The following is an 18728-nucleotide window of genomic DNA, read 5'->3' on the forward strand; positions in this document are numbered from 1 at the left end:
TTTCGATTGGCTCAGGCGCGCCGGGGGGGAGGGAACAGGCTCACGCGGCGCTTCCACCCATTGGCGGGAGGAGAAAACACGTGGCGGAGTGCGCGAGGGGCCCTCTGGGACTTGTAGTCTTCTTCCCGAGGCGCGGCGTGGAGGGGGCGGGGCGAGGTGCGTTTGTGATGCTGATTGACTGGGGGTGTGCGCTGGAGGCGCGCAGGAGCGACGGCGCGCCGCTGGTGTCAAGCGGAAGATGGCGGCGTCCAGGGGAGGCTGAGGGCTCTGGGGAGGTTGTGAAAGGTTTCCGTACAACCGGAGCGTGCGGCTTTGGGAATCCCTTCGCTCAGTTTCCTGCTCTCAGGTTTCCCGCCGGTTGTCCCCCCAGACTCTCGGGCGCGATGTGGAGGAGCTGCCTCCGGCTGCGGTACGCCGGGCGCCGCCTCCTGAACCGGCCCCGGGCTGCCCTCACCGCGTCCACGGGGCGGGAGCCAAACCCACTGACCCCTGCTCGGGCCTACGCGCCCCCAACAGGTGAGGGAGGCCAGAGCACATTCTCTTTGGGCCAGGGCCCGAGACGGACTAAGGTGGGCTGAGGGATTCGGCTGTGTAGGGCGGGGTCACCGAGGCAGGGCTCAGGCTCGTGAGGTTACTCAGTTCAATGGGGTCCTGCTACGGAATAGGCGAAATAGGCGGCCAGGCGAGGGCACACATCGCGTCGCTGCGTGAGACAGTAGTTGCCATTTGGGACGTGCAGTTTTTCTCAAAGTTTATGGTTTTCTTTTCCGATAAGGAAAGCAAATAGCATTCTTGTTCTCAGACAGGGAAATTCAGGTTCTTAGATCAGGATCACACCAAGGTCACAGAGCAGACTCAAGTTTTTGGAGGGCAAGGGTCAGTCTGACCTTTTTCTGTGTACCCATGGCTGGGCATCCTGGAACCGGGGCATTCAGTGGGTATTCAGTCTTCCATCCTGGACAATTTCTCTGCAGGTTCCGTGGCCCTCGGTCCCACTGTCCTACCACAATCTCTGCCATTTCTTTTAAGGAGTTGATCCTGGTGCCTCCTTTCACTTCTGACTGATAAGGCCTAGAAGAAGGTAGTAACACTTTCACTGAGTCTGGGAAGAGGTTTTAGGGTAAGAGTGGGAATGATTCCCTTAAATGAGTGCAGAGTAGTAACACTCTTTAGTTAGTTTTTCTGTGCCGAGAGCTGGAGGCATGGTGGTCTTCAAGGTAGGTGAGGTCCTACCTAATGATCACTGTCATTATAGTTCACTGCAGGTTATAATAGTCTGATTAAACAACAGTTTACCCTGTAATAAGGGAAATACAAAGAAACTGACAACATAAAGAAGCACCTACTCTCATCTTGGGGGTTTTGAGGGTCTGGAAAGGATCTTGGATGAAAGGACATTTCAGCTGAGTCTTTTTTAAAAAATATTTTATTTATTTATTTGACAGAGACATAGCAAGAGAGGGAATACAAGCAGGGCGTGTGCGAGAGGGAGAAGCAGGCTCCCCACTGAGCAGGGAGTCCCAGGACTCTGGGATCGTGACCTGAGCCGAAGGCAGACGCTCAGTGACTGAGCCACCCAGCCTCCCCTCAGCTGAGTCTTGACAGATAAGTTGGAGTTCAGTGGAGAGGAGGAGGAAGAGTGTTGGGTGGACAGAACAAGTTCAGAGGTGACAGCAGGGTGTGAGGGACCTTGCTGTGACATTATTTACTTTAGAAAATCTAGAACTCTACAGACAGTTTGACATTGTGGCAGAAGTACAGACCTGGGGTCTAATGCTGCGTGGAGGTACAGCGTGATCTTGGGCGCTGGACTGCTTCCTTTGGGCCTCATTTTCCTCTGTGGGTTGAAGGACCAGGTTGCCTATGAGGGTCCTGTTAAGTTTCATAATTTTATATACATGGGGGAGAGAGCTGGATGCAACAAGGAGCTGACATTTTCCCTGTGGCGGTCCAAGTCGAAGGGCATGAAAGTGGGCCATGAAGAGCCAGTAAAGAGGGAGAAGGAAGGGCACTTGTGACACTGTGAGTTATAAGAAGAAATATACAGTTAATGGGGCACCTGAGTGGCTCAGTGGGTTAAAGCCTCTGCCTTCAGCTCAGGTCATGATCTCAGGGTCCTGGGATCAAGCCCCGCGTCGGGCTCTCTGCTTAGCTGGGAGCCTGCTTCCTCCTCTCTCTCTCTGCCTGCCTCTCTGCCGACTTGTGATCTCTGTCAAATAAACAAATAAAATCTTAAAAAAAAAAAAAAAAAGAAGAAATATACAGTTGACTCTTCAAACAACATAAGGGTTAGGAATACCACTAAAACCCCCCCACCATTGAAAAATCACATACAACTTTTGATTCCCCCAGAAATTAATTACTAATAACCTGCTGTTGACCAGAAGCGTTACAGATAGCAGTCGAGTAACACACATTTTGTATGTTAGATGTTTTATTATTTATAATAATATATATTTTATTATATGTATTATATGTATAATATATATAATAATTATTATTATTTATTTAGATTTTTAAAGTAAGCTAGATACAAGAAGATCTTATTTAGAAAATTAGAATGAATTATAAGGAAGAGATCAGGAGGAAGAGAAAATAACATTTACTGCACTAAAAAAAAATCCAGGTATAAGTGGACCTGTCCAGTTCCAACCCACGTTGTTCAAGGGTCAACTGTCTCTTTTGGTCTCCCTTCAGTTCCTGGCACACATCTCTCTCTTTTTTTTTTTAAAGATTTTTTTTTTTAAGAAATTTATTTATTTGACAGAGACAAAGATCACAAGTAGCAGAGAGGCAGAGAGAGGGAGGGGGAAGCAGGCTCCCCACCGAGCAAAGAGCCCAATGCGGGGCTCTATCCCAGGACCCCTGGATCATGACGGAGCAGGAAGGCAGACACTTAACCGACTGAGGCACCCAGGCACCCCTTTTTAAAGATTTTATTTATTTATTTGTCAGAGAGAGGAGAGCGCCCACAAGCAGGCAGACTGGCAGGCGGAGGCAGAGAGAAGCAGGCACCCTGCCGAGCAAGGAGCTGGATGCAGGACTTGATCCCAGGACCCTGGGATCGTGACCTGAGTCGAAGGCAGCAGCTTAAGCAACTGAGCCACGCAGGCATCCCCTGGCACACATCTCTTAAAACCCTTGTAATTTACTAAGCATTAAGAGCTATGGAAGAGGTTTTTATTATAATATTTGGTCTTCTGTCCTAAAATTGCTCCAAAGATACAAAGTTGAAAGCAGTATCTTTATTCATAAGCCTCTTTCAACCACACCTGAGGTTATGTAAATGACGTGGCTTTTGGAAAGCACCTAAGGATGGGGGCTGGTTGCCAGGGGAACCAACCACAAGATGAGTGGTTTGGTACTTTTAGGCCTACCCCCTGACCTCTGGGGAGGGGAGAAGGGCTGGAGAGATTGACTTGATTGCTAGTGGCCTGTGATTTAATCAATCGTGCCTATATAATGAAGCCTCCATAAATGTCCCTGAACTTCGGGGTTCAGAGAGCTTCAGGGGTGGCGGACACTCAGAGATGCTGGAAGAGTAGCATGCTTTTCTCAAAGCTTGCTCCTTCTCTCAGAGAAGGCACCGAAGCTCCACAGCCTTTCCCCTAGACCTTGCCCTGCACATCTCTTCATGTGGCTGATCCTGAGTTATATCCTTTTATAATGAGCTGGCAATCTAGTAAGTCAAATATTTATCTGAGTTCTCTGAGCTGCTCTGGCAAAGTCATCAAACCTGAGGCGGGGTCCTGAGAGCCTCTGATTTATAGCCAGCAGTCGGAAGCATAGGAGACCACCTGGGCTTGTTGTTGGCATCTAAAGGGGGCAGGAAATGCAGTCTTGTGAGACTGAGCCCTTAACTTTGTGGCATCTGATGCTATCTCCAGGCAGATAGTGTCAGAACTTCATTGAATTATAGGACACCAGCTGTTGGGTGGCAAACCCCCCAGACGTTTGGAGCAGAGAGTGTCTGTGTGAATGCATAAAGGAAAATGAGTTTCCTTTACAACATCCTGGGAAGGTACAACACGACCAAAGGGGACATGTGCAGAGTTCACTGAAATTGGCATAGGCAGAGTGTTCATTTGGATCAGTGGTGCCATTTCCTATTACTATGGCACGCGATCTACCATCTCTGTTTCCCTTCTACTGCAGACTTTACTAGTTTAGGCTCTTGGCAGTAGCTGGCACATGGAAGGTAGTTAAACATGAAAGAGAAGAGGAATGTAAGAATGAAGCCCAGTGGGAGAGAGGTACATGAAACCAGGCCTGTGAGTGCACTGCAAAGACACTACCACTGAGATTCTGTGAGTCTTGGGAATGGTGGAATATTAAACCCAAGTGGGGGCCTTCTCCATGAAGACTCTGGCAGGCAGCTTGAACTTGGCTCCTTAGGAATGGCTGTGCCAGTGAAGGTTGTCAGAAGATGAGTGGTTTGGGAAAGGGTTGCTGGTGTGTTAGAGGAGATTTTGCAGCAAGGAGGCCTGTTGGAGGGTATGTGGTGGTCCAGCTCTGTACCAGTTGTCAAGAGATCCATCAGCTGGTTTAGAGGAGAAGGTGTTTGGAGAGGCTGTGTGTCTGGCTGCGTGCAACACCCAGTGAAGCCAAGGCTGGAAGTCTTGTCTCTGTTTTCACATTGTCACCTGGACAAGTCATTTGGCTTCTCAGAGTCTCTACTGCCTCAGAGGCATTACTTGGCCTGTCTTCATAGAGTGATTGTGTTGGGTTGAGGGAGATTCTGTAGATAAAGCCCAGCTTGCCACCTGTTTTTCAAATAAAGTTTTATTGGAACACAGCCATGCCCATTCATTTTCATGTCATCTCAGGCTACTTTAACTACTGAGTATAGTAGTTGCCCAGTAATGTTATGTTATGTTATGTTATGTTTGTTATGTTATGTTATGTTATGTTATGTTATGTTATGTTATGTTATGTTATGATGGCCTGCCAAGCCTAAAATATTTACTCTGGCTCTTCATGGAAAAAGTTGGCCAACCCCTCCTCAGGATGGGTAGAGCAACTTGGTAAAAAAAACTGTGTTTAGTTCTTTAGCTCATTTATATTAATTGCTGTGGCAGATGCATTTGCCCCAAAGAATTTTTTAACAGCTTCATTGAGATTCAGTTCACTTATAGCTTACTCATATAAAACATATAATTCAGTGGTTTTTAGTATATTCACAGAGTTGTACAGCTGTCACCACAATTCTAGAACACTTTTATCACCCCAAAAGCACCCCTGTACCCTTTAGCTATCATCGTTCCTCCCTGCAGGCCCTGGACAACCACTATTTTACATTCTGTCTCTATAGATTTCCCTAGTTCGGACGTTTCATAAATGGAATTGGTCCTTTCTGGGCTGGCTTTCTTACAATGATTCTGGCGAGGTTTATCCAATCGTAGCATGTATCAGTACTCCATTGTTTTTCATAGCTGAGTAATATGCGATCATATGGCCATATGACATCTTATCTGAACATTTGGATCGATTCCCTCTTTTGGCTATTTTTTTTTTAAGATTTTGTTTATTTATTTGACAGACAGAGATCACAAGTAGGCAGAGAGGCAGGCAGAGAGAGAAGGGGGGGAACCGGGCTCCCTGCTGAGCAGAGCGCCTGATGTGGGGCTCGATCCTAGGAACTGAGCTGAAGGCAGAGGCTTTAACCCACTGAGCCACGCAGGCGCCCCTCATTTGGCTATTCTGAATCCTGCCATAAACATTTGTGTACAAGTTTTTATGTGGGCATATGTTTTTTTTTTAATTTGTGGTGTTTTGGGTTGCATATGTTTTCATTTCTCATAGATCAATAATTGCTGGTCACTTGGTAACTGTTTGACTTTCTGAGGAACTGCCACACTTTCCCAGGGTCTAACTGGCATGCTCTTCCAGTTTGCATTTCCACCAGCAGTGTATGAAGGTCCCAATTTGTCCACATCCTTGCCAGCACTAGTTATCCGGGTTTTTTAATATTATTATTATTACAGCCATCCCAGTGGGTGTGAAGTTTCTTCTGGTTTTGTTTTGCGTTTCCCTGATGATTATGATGTCCAGCACATCTTTTCATGTGCTTATTTTGTATATTTTCTTTGAAGAAATCTCTGTTCAGATTCCTTAACCAGTTTTTAATTGGGTGTCTTCTTATCATTGGGTTGTGAGAGTTCTTAAATAGTTGGTCTGAAGAATTTTGATCCTTGAAAACAGTCGGAGCCGCCCTAGGATTATGGATGGAGGGATGCCTTAAGTCAAATGTAGCTTTAAGACTTAAGGCCCACCAGATGGCACTGTTTAAAAAGATAAAGGTGTTGAGACTGTTTGGAGAGGGCACTTCCTCTGTTCTTGGTGCACTGTGGGAGTCGTAGTTCTGAGGCTTTCGGTCTTTCCAAAGCAAAGGCCAGGCGAAAATTGAGGCTGGCACAAAGATCACTTGCTGGTCTGTGAAGCCTGGGACGGGAGGAGGACCAGGTTTTTTGAGTTGTTTTCTGCTTCTCTGCTTAAATAGCCTGTTTTCTTGCGGCCAGCTTTTAACATTCAGCACTTTTTCATGTAGCTGTTTCTTTGTATCTTCGTAGTCCACACCTAAAAGCCACCGAGTGTGTTTTTGCCACTGAAACAGATGTTCTATAAATGGACTGATTCATACTGAGAACAGACCTGAGTTCTGTGTGAGCCCACAAGGCTAGTCTGTTGATTTCATCTTTTTAAAAGATGAGGTTCCTGTTGCTGTCAGCTCGTCCCGTGTTCACTGAGAACATGGGTGTTTCAAGGCTCCTGGTCTCATGTTTTATCTTACATGACCCAAGGCCTTTGAGGGCCCAGGTGAAGAACATTGTTGGGAGCCATGGATTCCACCAAATGAATTTTCCAGATCCTGGCCTTGTTTTCCTCTGTGAGTCCCTAACTTGACTGCTTCTGCCTCCATACTGCGACCTACCCAGCACCTCCCCCAGATTTGGCCCCCACCACCCTCCCTGGGCATCTCTACCCATCTTCTGCAGGGTAACTACAGTCTCGTCCTCCTGACGGTGTTTTAGTTCTCCAAACTCTTGTGTTCTCGTGAGGCTGAGGACCTTTGTGAAAGCTGTTTCTTCTGATAGAAATGCCTTCCACACACGCACCCCTCCAAGAAACAAATCCATCCGTGCAGATTGGCTAACTCCTGCCTCTCCATCTAGTCTCAGAGATCAGTCTCTGAGCGCTTGGAGGTCTTCCTTTAGCCCATAGTGAGACTAGGCTCTCCTGCCTGGTGTGTGTCTCCAGTGATCCTCGGGACTTTGGCTGTCAGTGACTTTATTGTTTGCCTGGTTTAGCATTTGCTTCCCAGTAGACAGGAAGTGCCTCGAGGAAAGGGACGAGCTTTGATTCCAATCCCCAGGACTTACCCCACTTCTGGAACAGGATCAGTACTCACTGAAGTTTGTTCCAAGGCCAGAGTTTGCACCTCCACGTATCCACTGCATTCAGCAGAGCACCTGTCTGAAACAGGCCCCATGGGGTGCCTGCCCGCTTCAGAGGCCCTACAGCCTTCGTGGTCCTTTGGCCTGGTGCTATCCTCTCTTTTCACAGGGTGTACTGCTGTTTGGAGCAATTTTGGTTGACCCATCCTGGCCCTTCTGTCTTTCGCACTCCCTTGTTTTTTTTCCTCTTAATCAGGCACAGAGGGGTACCTGGCCAGGACAGAGGAACCAAGGGCTGACATGCAAAGCAGAGGGAAAAAAAAGACTTCTCTCATGGGACACCTCAGTATCCCAGCCGCTTTATGTTGGCCCATGCTGTCAGTTTCTGCCCGGAAGCCAGGTCTCTTGGGCCCATCTCCCAGGGCTGTGTCCAGCCGTATGCTAGACTGCTCTCCACTGGCACTTCCTGCCAGTGGGGCCAGATCCTTCCCCGAGCGGTGATGAGTCAGCTTCCACAGCTCTTCCTCCTTCCTGCCTGGTCTGGCTCTGGACACGTTGCCCAGCTAGGGCACTGGAGAACATAGTGGATGTGGTCCGGGTGCCTCAGTCCAGACTTCCAAGCCTATGCAAAGAGGCCTCCAGATTCATGTCTCATCCACTATCTGAATGTGACCAGGTGGCACGTGAGCTTGGGGCATGAACTTGGCGCATTTGAGAACACCAGGATGGCGTAAACTTTCCATTTTGGTGTCAAACTCGGGAGAGAATCACTATGACGATTTCATAAAGGTGGCAAGTCATGTTATAATAATACAGCATCATCTTGGTGGCCAGATCCTATCACCTTTTTTTTTTTTTTCCTTCTGAGCATTTACATAAAGACAGTGATTTTTAACATTTTATTGACTGATTCCATGTACTTAGAATAGTACCTGGCATGTGGTAGACATGCAGTTTTTTTGTTGGAAAACAGTTGGGGCCTTTGTTGAGTAAAGCACAGCTGTGGAAATGCAATTTGGGGCCCTCTTTGGGGAAAGTATCAATGATCGAGCACGAGACTGATGAAAAAACTGATGTGCTGGGGAAAACGGAAAAAACATCATGTTTTCACTTCAGCATGGTTTTTGTTCTTTGGGTTTTGGGGTTTGTTTTTTTCCCCCAAAGCATTAAAAACGAATGAGTCTCCTCCCCCTCCCCATGCTACATCAGTATTTCCAGCAAGTGACTTTAATCAAGGACCCAATGGCTCTTGGTACCCAGTGACTTTGCGACAGAACGAACAAGCGAGTGAGGCAAGGTTTTGTGTTGACCGCAAACTTCGCGGCCAGGTTGTGGTTTTTAGCTTCCAAAATGTGACCTGGTTGTTCTTTATTAGTAAGAGGAGTCTGCGTAATTTCCTTAGGAGGCACACTTAGTTTTAAGCCCTCCAAGTAGAAGAGGAGAGATTTGTTTACGTTTTTGTAGAAGGTTATATTCAAGGTATTTTCAGATCTCACAGGCCGCGTATTTCCCCTTTTCTTAAAGGAAATGTTTGGAGCTCCTGTTGAATACACAGGCATGCTGGTTAATTAGGTTAATTAATTGGGTAGAGAGGATGAGAGATGCTCCTGGGATCTCTCCCCACTTCCTGTGTGCCACCCACATGCACACGCATGTCCACACCGGCTTTCCTCTTGTGCCTGTCTCAGAGGCATCATACTCTTGCCCAGAATAGGTCTCTGGCTTTATCGGACTCAGACACCATCTTTGGACTGGGGCACATTGTTCTGGCATGGGGTCTGTGCTGGTGGGGGTAGTGTGTGGTGGGGAGAGCCTGCCTAGAAATTAAAGTGGAAGGTGCTAGAAAAATCTGTCATGTCAGATAGTCTGCGGCTTTGAGATGCTTTGCGATCAGACTGTCCCTGGGCTCAGGGGCCAGCAGGGGCCTGACCAGTGTGTCCTGTCCCTCCCTCATCCCTGGAGAGTGAATGCCCTCCTCCCCCGAGCTTTAATCAGGAGCCGTTGATTACGCCACGTCGAGTAGGGCAGACCTTGAATAGTGATATGAAAATCAACCCAATCAATCAGCATTAGCACTAATGACACAAGCTGGTCTTGTCACTTCCTGAGCTGTCTTGATGTTATTTTAAATTGCCTTTTTGGAAAATCTCTTTTACAGAAAGGAAGAGGTTTTATCAGAATGTCAGCATCACACAGGGTGAAGGTGAGTGAAATTTTGACTGCCTCTTTTTCTTCTTTGTGTGTGTGTGTGTGTGTGTGTGTGTGTGTGAATGGGTAGCGACATTTTTCATCTAGCTGGTTTCAGCAGTGAGATTACCTGCGTGCTTTTGTTGGGTAGGTTTCTGTAAGCCCTCCATGAAGGGACTCACGGTGTCTTTGTCCGCACCGATTCAAGTAGCTAAATATAGCAGTGGTCACTCGATTCCACTTAACAATCCCTGAGAGGTTTTCATTTGATCTTTCAAGGTGGCTTTGAGATAAACCTGGACCACAGGAAGCTGAAAACTCCCCAAGCCAAGCTCTTTACTGTCCCCAGCGAGGCCCTGGCCATCGCGGTGGCCACTGAATGGGACTCCCAGCAGGACACCATCAAGTTCTACACCATGCACCTGGTAACAAGTTCCCAAACCTCTACCCTGATGCCCACGGCTGGCTTCCTCTAGGGTACCTGGCAAAAATCGAGATTCCTTTCCAAATTCGGATAAGGGCCTCAGGGGTGAACCCCTGTCATACTCCCCTCCTTGGACATGCTGACCGTTCCCCGCCCGACCCCCTGAGGTTCCCCTGCTCAGAACACTGTCCTGGGTGGCTGGTTCCTCCTCTGGTCTTAGGACAGGTGTCACCTTCCCTGGCTGCCCAGCTCTCTTATTTGCTGTCACGCCACCTGTTCATTTCTTTTGCCAGCACATATGCAATTGATAATTGTCCATTTGACGTCTGCACAGTCAGCCTGTCTCTTCTGCCGACTTATGAGCCCAGAAGGGCAGGGCCACGTCTGTCTCACTAGCACATAGCCAGCCCCTCACTTGAGGCTCAGTGGCACTCAGTATCTGTTGAGCGCAGGAATGCCTGGGGCCAGGGGTGAGGTGAGGCAGCTCCGCTTGGAGCGAGCCGTCCATACACACATGGGTGGGTGTGGGCAGGCTGGAGCAGGGGCTGTCTAAACTCTTCGGGTCAGGGCTCTGCGGCTTCCAGACCGCCCCCTTGGGTGAGCTACTGTGCCTTCTCAGCCCCGCGATCCCCATCTGTGAAAGGTGAGCACGGTGGTCAGGACGGATGGTGTGACGCTGGGAAGCCTTTGGCTTGGTTCCTGGCACAGAGCGAGCACTCAGTCAACCCTGGGAACAGTGCTGTCGTCCTGGTCATTCCCATGCTCGGCCTTGACATTCAGACCCAGGCGGGCGTCCTTGGTATCTTCAGAGCCTGCCGTGGGGCTGGCCTGCTCCATTGGGTGTCTGAGGAAATGAGGGTGACACGGCCATAAACTAATTGTCTTCGTACTGAAGCAGCCTCGCTGGGAAAGTCACCCTGCTTCTGGCTTAGCTCATCTGTTCTGCCGACTTCCTTCGACTTCAGTGCAACAACAGTACCTCCTCCAAAGGGTGTCTCGAGGGTTCAGTGAAATACAGCAGAGCCCGGGAGTGGAGAGCACGAGACCTGGGGGTGGCTCGTTACTCCTGGGTGACTGAGAGACTCCCCTGGGTCCACGGGCTGTCATCGTGTTTGGCAGGGAGCCAGGCTGTCGCAGGCGCTCAGCAGATGGGCTACAGCTTAGGTTGTGGAGATACTGGGGGTCGAGGGCTTCCGTTGGGCTCCGTCACTCCCTGTGTGGCACTGTCTGGGTTCTCCATGTTGCCGTGGGTCGGAGGCAGTATCCATCTGGAGCGCGGTGCCTTCGCCTGGGCCCCAGTGGTGGTGACAGGGCTTCTGGCCTCTTGCTTCAGACCACACTGTGCAACACGTCTTTAGACAACCCTACCCAGCGGAACAAGGACCAGCTGATCCGTGCGGCTGTGAAGTTTCTAGACACCGACACTCTCTGGTAATTGACATTTAGACGGGCATTCCCTTGGGATTGAGCAGGTCCCCTGGGCCATTTGCCCAGACTGTTATCAGCGGAAGGAGAGGTAGACCCTTTTCCTTTATCTCCCAGGGCAGGGAGGCGGTCTGCCTGACACCACCACTTAGCTGTCCCGAGGCTCCTCCTCAGGCTGTCACCGGGTCAGAGCACCAGGCGCTCTGCACCCTGGCAGCTGTCCCTGGGTCTGGGCCAGGGGGCGCTGGTAGCATATGCAGCTCTTGCAGATTCCAGGACCAAGGGGATCACTTGTCAGCCCCCAGCAGGGACCTCCGGTCCTGGACTTCTGCCCATCCTCGCAGAGGCATCCTTGTCCTCACTTGTCCGCTTGGACATGGGGATGGTCGGTGGTTGATGTCAGGAGCTGGCTTCTTCCACTTTTGAATCTCCCCTTGTGTCTAGGTTCTTTAGCTAACTGCTCAGTGGTGGTGAAGAAAGTTCAAGAAGTGGTCTAGCAGCCCAAGTTTGTGGCCCAGATGTTCTAGAATCCTGAGCTGCCTCGCGCCCCTCCTCCAGCTGCCCATCTTCCTGCATACTCATGCTCTCTCTCCTTCCTGTTGCACCACCACACTGTGGCTTTCCACAGTGCCCACTTGTCTTGCCATCCCCCGAGGCCTCACCATGCAGCTCCCCACAGCTGACTCCCACTTCTGAGTCTCTTGGGCAAAACAAGTGGCATAGCCTGGCACCAGGTGGTGGGAGGCCCCGGTGCTGGCAGCTGCATCGGGAGCGGCATGGGCTCACGTGGTGCGCACAGGCAGTTTGTGGCCAAGGCGCACAGTCCCTCGGAAGGGTTAGGGGAGGTGGGGTACAGTGACTGAGCTGGCACAGCACCCCGCGTCAGGGGGGTGTGCATCTGGGAGTGCAGTATTAGTGTTTAGACTGGCATTGACCTAGGGCCGCAAACCTTGGCCTGGGACATAAGCAGGGACATTTAGAACAGTGCTTCTCACACTCAGGCCTGCAGTAGGATCCCCTGGACGACTTGGTAAAGCACAGGTGGCTGGTCTCCACCCTGGGAGGTTCCGCTTTCCGTACGGGTGGGGTGCGACCTGGGACCTGGTCTTTCTAGCAAGTTCCCAGGGGATGCTCTGGCCCCGAGGCTACCCTCTGAGAACTACTGCTTTAGAAAAGGACTTGTAGAGGGCAGGGGGGTTGAGGTGGTTTTTTTTTGCTCTTGCCTTTTAGGTTTTTCCATTGTCTGTCACTGAATGGAGGAATTATACTTTTTTATTAATGAAGGTGATTTTTGCAATGAATTAGCTACAGGGTGGAAGAGCCAGCGACGTTAGTTGAACTGCAGAAGAACGAGTGGGACCCAATCATAGAATGGGCCGAGAAGAGGTAAGATGTGCCTCCCCGTGCCATTGGTGGGGTCGGGGGTCGCGCTGGGCTGCTGAAGCCCTTAGCTAGATGACTTTCTGAATTTAGAGCACCCATGGGATTCAACAGCTCCCGGATGCTGAGGGATAGGGCCGGCCCCCTTGGAAAAAAATGCTCCTCAAATGAGCATCAGCCACCGTGTACCCAGTGCGCACTGTGTAGGGCTGGAGCCCCAGGCCTGCCGCGATTGGCTGTGTGATCTGGGGCTGGTGCCTTGAGCTCTCTGAGCTTCCTCATGTGTGAGTGGACCTCCTCATCCCCACCCCTTAGCATGCTGTGAGGAGTAAACTAAGTGATACCTAGCATCCTGCTAGGTAAAGGCCCAGATCTGGGCAGTGATCATCTCTGTCATTGTCACAATTGCTACACTATTAAACTGAGTCCCAGAACAGCATGTGTGACGTGTACACACATGAGGCCAAGTCTGGTAACACTGATCCTACGGACGTCAGTCTCCTAGGAGCTGATGATACCCCATATTTTTCCTTAGCGGAAAGATTTTTCTGTACAAAATTGCACAGACTCTTGATGTGGTGGCAAAATAAATTCAATTTCATTTCATTCCAGGGGACTTTGGGAGGGCTGCTACCTTGGTGCTACCTTGACCTCAGTATTTTGTAAGCTTACACGGAGTAGTGTTTGGCATAACATTTCTCAAAAAAGTGCTCTCTGCCTGTCTCATTTGTCCACGTTTCCCGGGTGCCCACAATGTGCCAGGTACCCTTGGGTTTTATAGTAAAAGGCACAGCCGGTGCACTAAAGAAGCAAATAAAATGTAACGACAACAGTACGTGTAAGAGTTCTGAAGATACCGTGTCATTTCAGAGTCTAATGAAACGTAACAATAGTGTAGGTTCCTGGAGATCTCTGCTGTGGGACAAAATTGTCCACTTTCTGTGGCACTCGAGATTCTCATCCTTAAGAGTTTACAGAACAGCTCGGCCATTTGCCGTGTTCCATTTGTACTATTAGAAATTTCAGCAAGAATCTTTCTAAACCAATGAGAAAAATGAGTTACACAGGAAGGAAAATTATAGAAATTGCCTTTAGTCTATTGCGTTTTTCCCGTCCTTTATATAGTTATTATTGCCCTTGAAAATGTGTCATTCTTGAAGCCAGCTCATGTCCCTGACCAAAAGCAAAGGCCTGTATGTAGTAGAGGCTTAATAAATAATTGAAAAAATGATTGGATAGTAGAGGACACACACAAAGATTATTGTAAGGAAAATGCGGGGTGCCTGGCTGGCTCAGTCAGTGGAGTGTGCGACTCTTGATCGTGGGGTTGTGTGTTCGAGCCCCATGTTGGGTGTAGGGATAAAAATAAAATCTTTATGGGGTGCCTGGGTGGCACAGTTGGTTGAGCATCTGCCTTCAGCTCAGCTCATGATCCTGGGGTCCAGGGATCAAGCCCCCTGTCAGCCTCCCTGTTAGAAGGCCAGGGGGAGTCAGCTTTTCCCTCTCCCTCTGCCTGCTGCTCTCCCTGCTTGCACTCTCTCGCTCTCTCAGTCTCCCTCTCTCTCAAATAAGTAAATAAAATCTTTAAAAAAAAAATAAAATCTTTAAAAAAATACTGTTGTAAGGAAAATAATTTTTTAAGAGGGAGAGGGGCAGAGGGAGAGAGTATCTCTTTTTAAATTTAAATTTGATTAACATAGAGTGTATTATTAGTTTCAGAGGTAGAGTTCAGTAATTTATCAGTCTTATATAACACCCAGTGCTCATTACATCACATGCCCTCCTTAATGTCCATCATTACCACATCTCCTCACCCCTTCCCCTCCAGCAACTCTCAGTTTGTTTCCTATGATTGAGTGTGTCTTATGGTTTGTCTCCCTCTCTGATTTTGTCTTGTTTTAGTTTTTCTCCCTTCGCCTATGATCCTCTGTTTCTTAAATTCCACATATGAATCAGATCCTATGGTAATTGTCTTTCTCTGATTGACTTATTTCACTTGACATAACCCTCTAGTTCTATCCAGGTCGTTGCAAATGGCAAGATTTCATTTTTTGATGGCTGCATACATAGTATTCCATTGTGTATATATATCACATCTTCTTTATCCATTCATCTGTCGATGGACATCTGGGCTCTTTGCATAGTTTGGCTATTGTGCACATTGCTGCTATAAACATTCGGGTGCACATGCCCCTTCAGATCCCTACATTTGTATCTTTGGGGTAAATACCCAATAGTGTGATTGCTGGGTGGTAGGGTAGCTCTATTTTCAACTTTTTGAGGAAGCTCCATACAGTTTTACAGAGTGGAGGTGCCAGCTTGCATTCCCACCAGCAGTGTAGGAGGGTCCCCCTTGCTCTGCATCCTCTCCAACAGGAAAGAGAAGCTTAAGCAGGGCTTGATCTCACAACCCTGACATCATGACCTGGGTCGAAATCAAGTCAGACGCTTAACTGACTGAACCACCCAGGGGCCCCAGAAAAATGACTTTTTAAATAAATCTTCTATGTTCTCAAATACGAAAAATTTTCTTAAAAGGTTTAAAGAACAGACACTCTGTGGTTTTGATGGAGATTCTAGGCAAATGAGTTAGAATTTTAGGCAGCTGCATGGATTTTGGCTCTGCTCTGGGGCGACGGGAAATTATTAGGTCAGGAGGCCACTGACTGCAGAGGCAACTGCTCCCAGAACCCCTAAGACTAGCCATCACGGGCACGTGTGTGCTCAGCAGTTGAGGACTTTGCTTCCGGGTCAAAGCTAGGCCACATTGCACCATCGGTACATGCCGAAGCCTTTTCCTTTCAGATACGATGTGGAGATCAGCTCGTCCACCAGCATAATGGGGCCCAGCATCCCAGCCAGGACTCGGGAAGTGCTCGTCAGCCACCTGGCATCTTACAACATGTGGGCCCTACAAGGTATGAGTGCTGTTTCCCGTGGGCCTGGGAGGCAGCATGATGGGCACGGGCATCCCAGGAGCACTCGAGGGGCTGGTTCTAATGCTGTCTAACCTGTCTGCTCAGTCCCAGGAGGACAGCAGGCTCCCACCCTTGCAGGAGATAGCTGGCTCTCCCTTCTTCTTCAGGTCGTACTGGCCTGGCTCGAGTCACATGCCCATCTCCCCACCAGTCCCTGGACCAGGGGCTGGAGTCCTCTGACAGGCCCGGTTCAAGTCAGGTGCCCCACCCCCGGCAGGAGCAGAAGAGGGATCACACCCCCAGTGGAAATCGGAATGCTCTTCAAGAAGCATAGGGAATGGATACAGAGCTGGCCAGAAAGCGCACGTCCCCTGTGACTGTCATCCCCCCACTGGCACCTCTGTACCTCTCTAGGGCTGCAGGGGCTCTCAAAGAGTAGGTCTGGCAACTGCTCTGGCTTGGGGTGGGGGTGCCCTGGATCCTGATCTGGCTTGTGTCCCTGCAGGGATTGAATTTGTGGTGACCCAGCTCAAGTCCCTGGTGCTGACCTTGGCCCTGATGGACCTGCGCCTGACCGTGGAGCAGGCCGTGCTGCTGTCCCGCCTGGAGGAGGAGTACCAGGTGAGGGGCCACTGCGGCCTGAATCCCCGCCTCTCCCCGCCGTGGTTCAGACTGAGGGCAGAGGTGGGGGGGTGAGGGTGGTGGGCTAGCTAGCCCGTCTAGAATGTTTTTGTGTAGATTTGGCTTCTCTGGACTTCAACACACATCAGAAACCAAAACTCAGGGCTCGTTAAAATATCGTCAAGAAGCAGTGATGGAACAGAATGGTAGTAAGCGCCACTGTGTTCCGACGTGCTTAGCTCTGCCCTCATTGCCTCACCGCTTCTGAACAGCCAGGCCAGGTGGAGGCTGTTGTTATCCCCATTTTACGCAGGGGGAAACTGAGGCACGGGGTCGCAGCCCTGGCAAATGCTGGAGCCAGGGTTTAGAGCCAGGTCTAGGCGACTCCAGACCGAGGTGGTCACCGCACTCTGCGGTAGAGGTTCAGGGGTAGCTCCAGATCGTCTGCACACCTGCACGGTGGGCGCCGCCAGCACGAGGAGGAGCCACGTGCGTGCTCTCACAGAAGCTACGCGAAGCTTCGGCGCCCTGGCTCACACTGCGGGTCATGTTGCTGGCAAAGCACACGAGGGGGGCCGCTGTTTCTACACAAGTTTTCATTTAGTGGGTTTGAAATTAATACGGTTTTGGTACACTGTCATTTGCATTTTTTAACTCTGAGAATTATGGCGTTCTCTGCAGTCTTTTTACTGTTTTTTTTCCTCCAACCTCAGAAGGTTAATTGCTATTACAAATGGGCTCCTAGCATGATGAAAATCCTTTTGTAATGACATTATTTCCCAAGTCCGTCTAGTCATCTGTTCATTTGAAAAATGCCAGGGGAAAAAACTGTTTCTCTACCACAAAAGAGCCTAGCTCGAAACAATGAAATGGGCAGGGGCAGGTTTGTTGGGGGCGGGGGGCGAGGGCTGTGGGAGGCAGGGAGCCAGGAAACCCGCTCTCCTGTTGGGGCTCAGTGTTTCTGCCCCGAGCCAGGCCCTCGTTCTCTGACCAAGGTTCGATCCACCACAAAATAGAGGACTTACCTGTTCCTCCAAATATAAAATGCTCCTTCGATGACACATCAGTCACCCACATGGAGACGGTGACTTGTGTTGCCTGGCAGATCCCGGGTGCCCAGACAGGCTGGGGCCGCTGGGCCTCTGGCCAGGGAGGGGCCAGCAGGGTCTGGCTGGAGTCCTGCTGACATCTGGACAGCCACGCTGTGAGTCTGGGGCTCATCCCTCCCGTCGCCGGAGCCCTGGGGAGGGACCCCGCAAGCCTGCTCCAGCGTGCAAAGCCCCATTTTCTGGAACACCGCGGCTCTCCCCGGGAGTCTGAACTGAAGCTGCCATGTGGTCTTGGTTGATTTATTTATCCCACCCACGTGGCGGGGGGGGGCACTGCAGCCCGGCCTGGTGAGGCAGCTTGCAGAAGGTGACATTTTGCAGGCAGCCTCACCCCAGCCTCGTGGGAGGAGGACAGCATGCACGTGGCATCCCCTCCGGGAAGATGCACATGTGGTTTGGGGCCGGGCCCACCCGGCGGTTTGGGCGCTCAGGGGCCCTGGGCCTGGACTGCTGCCCCCCCAAGCTGTCTGCGCCCCATCAGCCTGGGTGCCTGCTCTGCCTGCCCGAAGGTTCTCCCCTGCTGCCTCCACTGAGTGGGGCTCGTGTTTTGGCAAGGTCGGGCCCCAGTCCCCCTACCCTAACCCGCCCCAAACCCGGTTCTGGGGATGGGATGCAGCTGTGGCCAGCAGGTGCCTGGGCACCTGGCAGCCACCCAGAGGCCTGTCTTGTCCTCTGGTCAGATCCAGAAGTGGGGCAACATCGAGTGGGCGCATGACTACGAGCTGCAGGAGCTGCGGGCGCGCGCGGCCGCCGGCACCCTCTTCGTCCACCTCTGCTCCGAGAGCACCACGGTGAAGCACAAGCTCTTGCAGCAGTGAGCCCGGGCCCTCGAGGCCCCCAGCATCGGCGTCGCTCTCCCATGAGATTGGCTCAAGTCCAGGCCCGGCGCACCTGCCCCTGCCAGCAGCAGCGAGTGAGCCGGACAAGCGGACAAGCATGCAAGTGGCTTTCTCTCCAGCGGGTTTTTTTGTTTGTTTGTTTGTTTGTTTGTTTTTTTAAGCGGGTTTTATTAAATACCTCTCTGTCCCGGAAACGCATGGAGGCCCGTTTTCGTTTGCACCTCTCCTTTCCTCCATTCCTCTTGCCACGTCTGGGCTTTACCAAGGTCAAACGGCTTCCCTCCCACGGACCGTCCTGCTCTCAGCTGCCCTTGGCCGGGAGCCTCACACAGCTCTGTGTGGCCTTCAGCCTGAAGACTTTTCCCTGCTGGTTTTTTAATCAGGCAGTCTTTGAAAAGTGAGTCCTTTTTGTCCTACGCTGGTTATTTCTG

At 50.4% G+C, this 18728-nt stretch overlaps 1 protein-coding gene across 1 annotated transcript; it reads left to right on the forward strand.

Annotated features, from left to right (window-relative positions):
- Positions 1–198: 198 nt before the first annotated feature.
- Positions 199–18311, forward strand: ATPAF2 (ATP synthase mitochondrial F1 complex assembly factor 2). The gene is made up of 8 exons (XM_032841378.1): positions 199–516; positions 9553–9597; positions 9861–10006; positions 11339–11436; positions 12736–12816; positions 15616–15728; positions 16234–16349; positions 18139–18311. The coding sequence occupies exons 1-8, from the start codon at positions 384–386 to the stop codon at positions 18274–18276; spliced, it is 870 nt and encodes a 289-aa protein (XP_032697269.1). The 5' UTR covers positions 199–383; the 3' UTR covers positions 18277–18311.
- The last annotated feature ends 417 nt before the right edge of the window (positions 18312–18728 follow it).

The sequence above is a fragment of the Lontra canadensis genome, unplaced genomic scaffold (genome assembly GCF_010015895.1).
Source record: "Lontra canadensis isolate GAN:19392208 unplaced genomic scaffold, GSC_riverotter_1.0 scaffold122, whole genome shotgun sequence".
NCBI classification, from domain to species: domain Eukaryota; kingdom Metazoa; phylum Chordata; class Mammalia; order Carnivora; family Mustelidae; genus Lontra; species Lontra canadensis.

Coding starts and splice junctions, on each gene's coding strand:
- ATPAF2 (XM_032841378.1), top strand. CDS start 384: ATGTGGAGGAGCTGCCTCCGGCTGCGGTACGCCGGGCGCCGCCTCCTG. Junction 11,437..12,735: donor CTAGACACCGACACTCTCTG/GTAATTGACATT, acceptor GCAATGAATTAG/CTACAGGGTGGAAGAGCCAG. Junction 15,729..16,233: donor CAACATGTGGGCCCTACAAG/GTATGAGTGCTG, acceptor GTGTCCCTGCAG/GGATTGAATTTGTGGTGACC.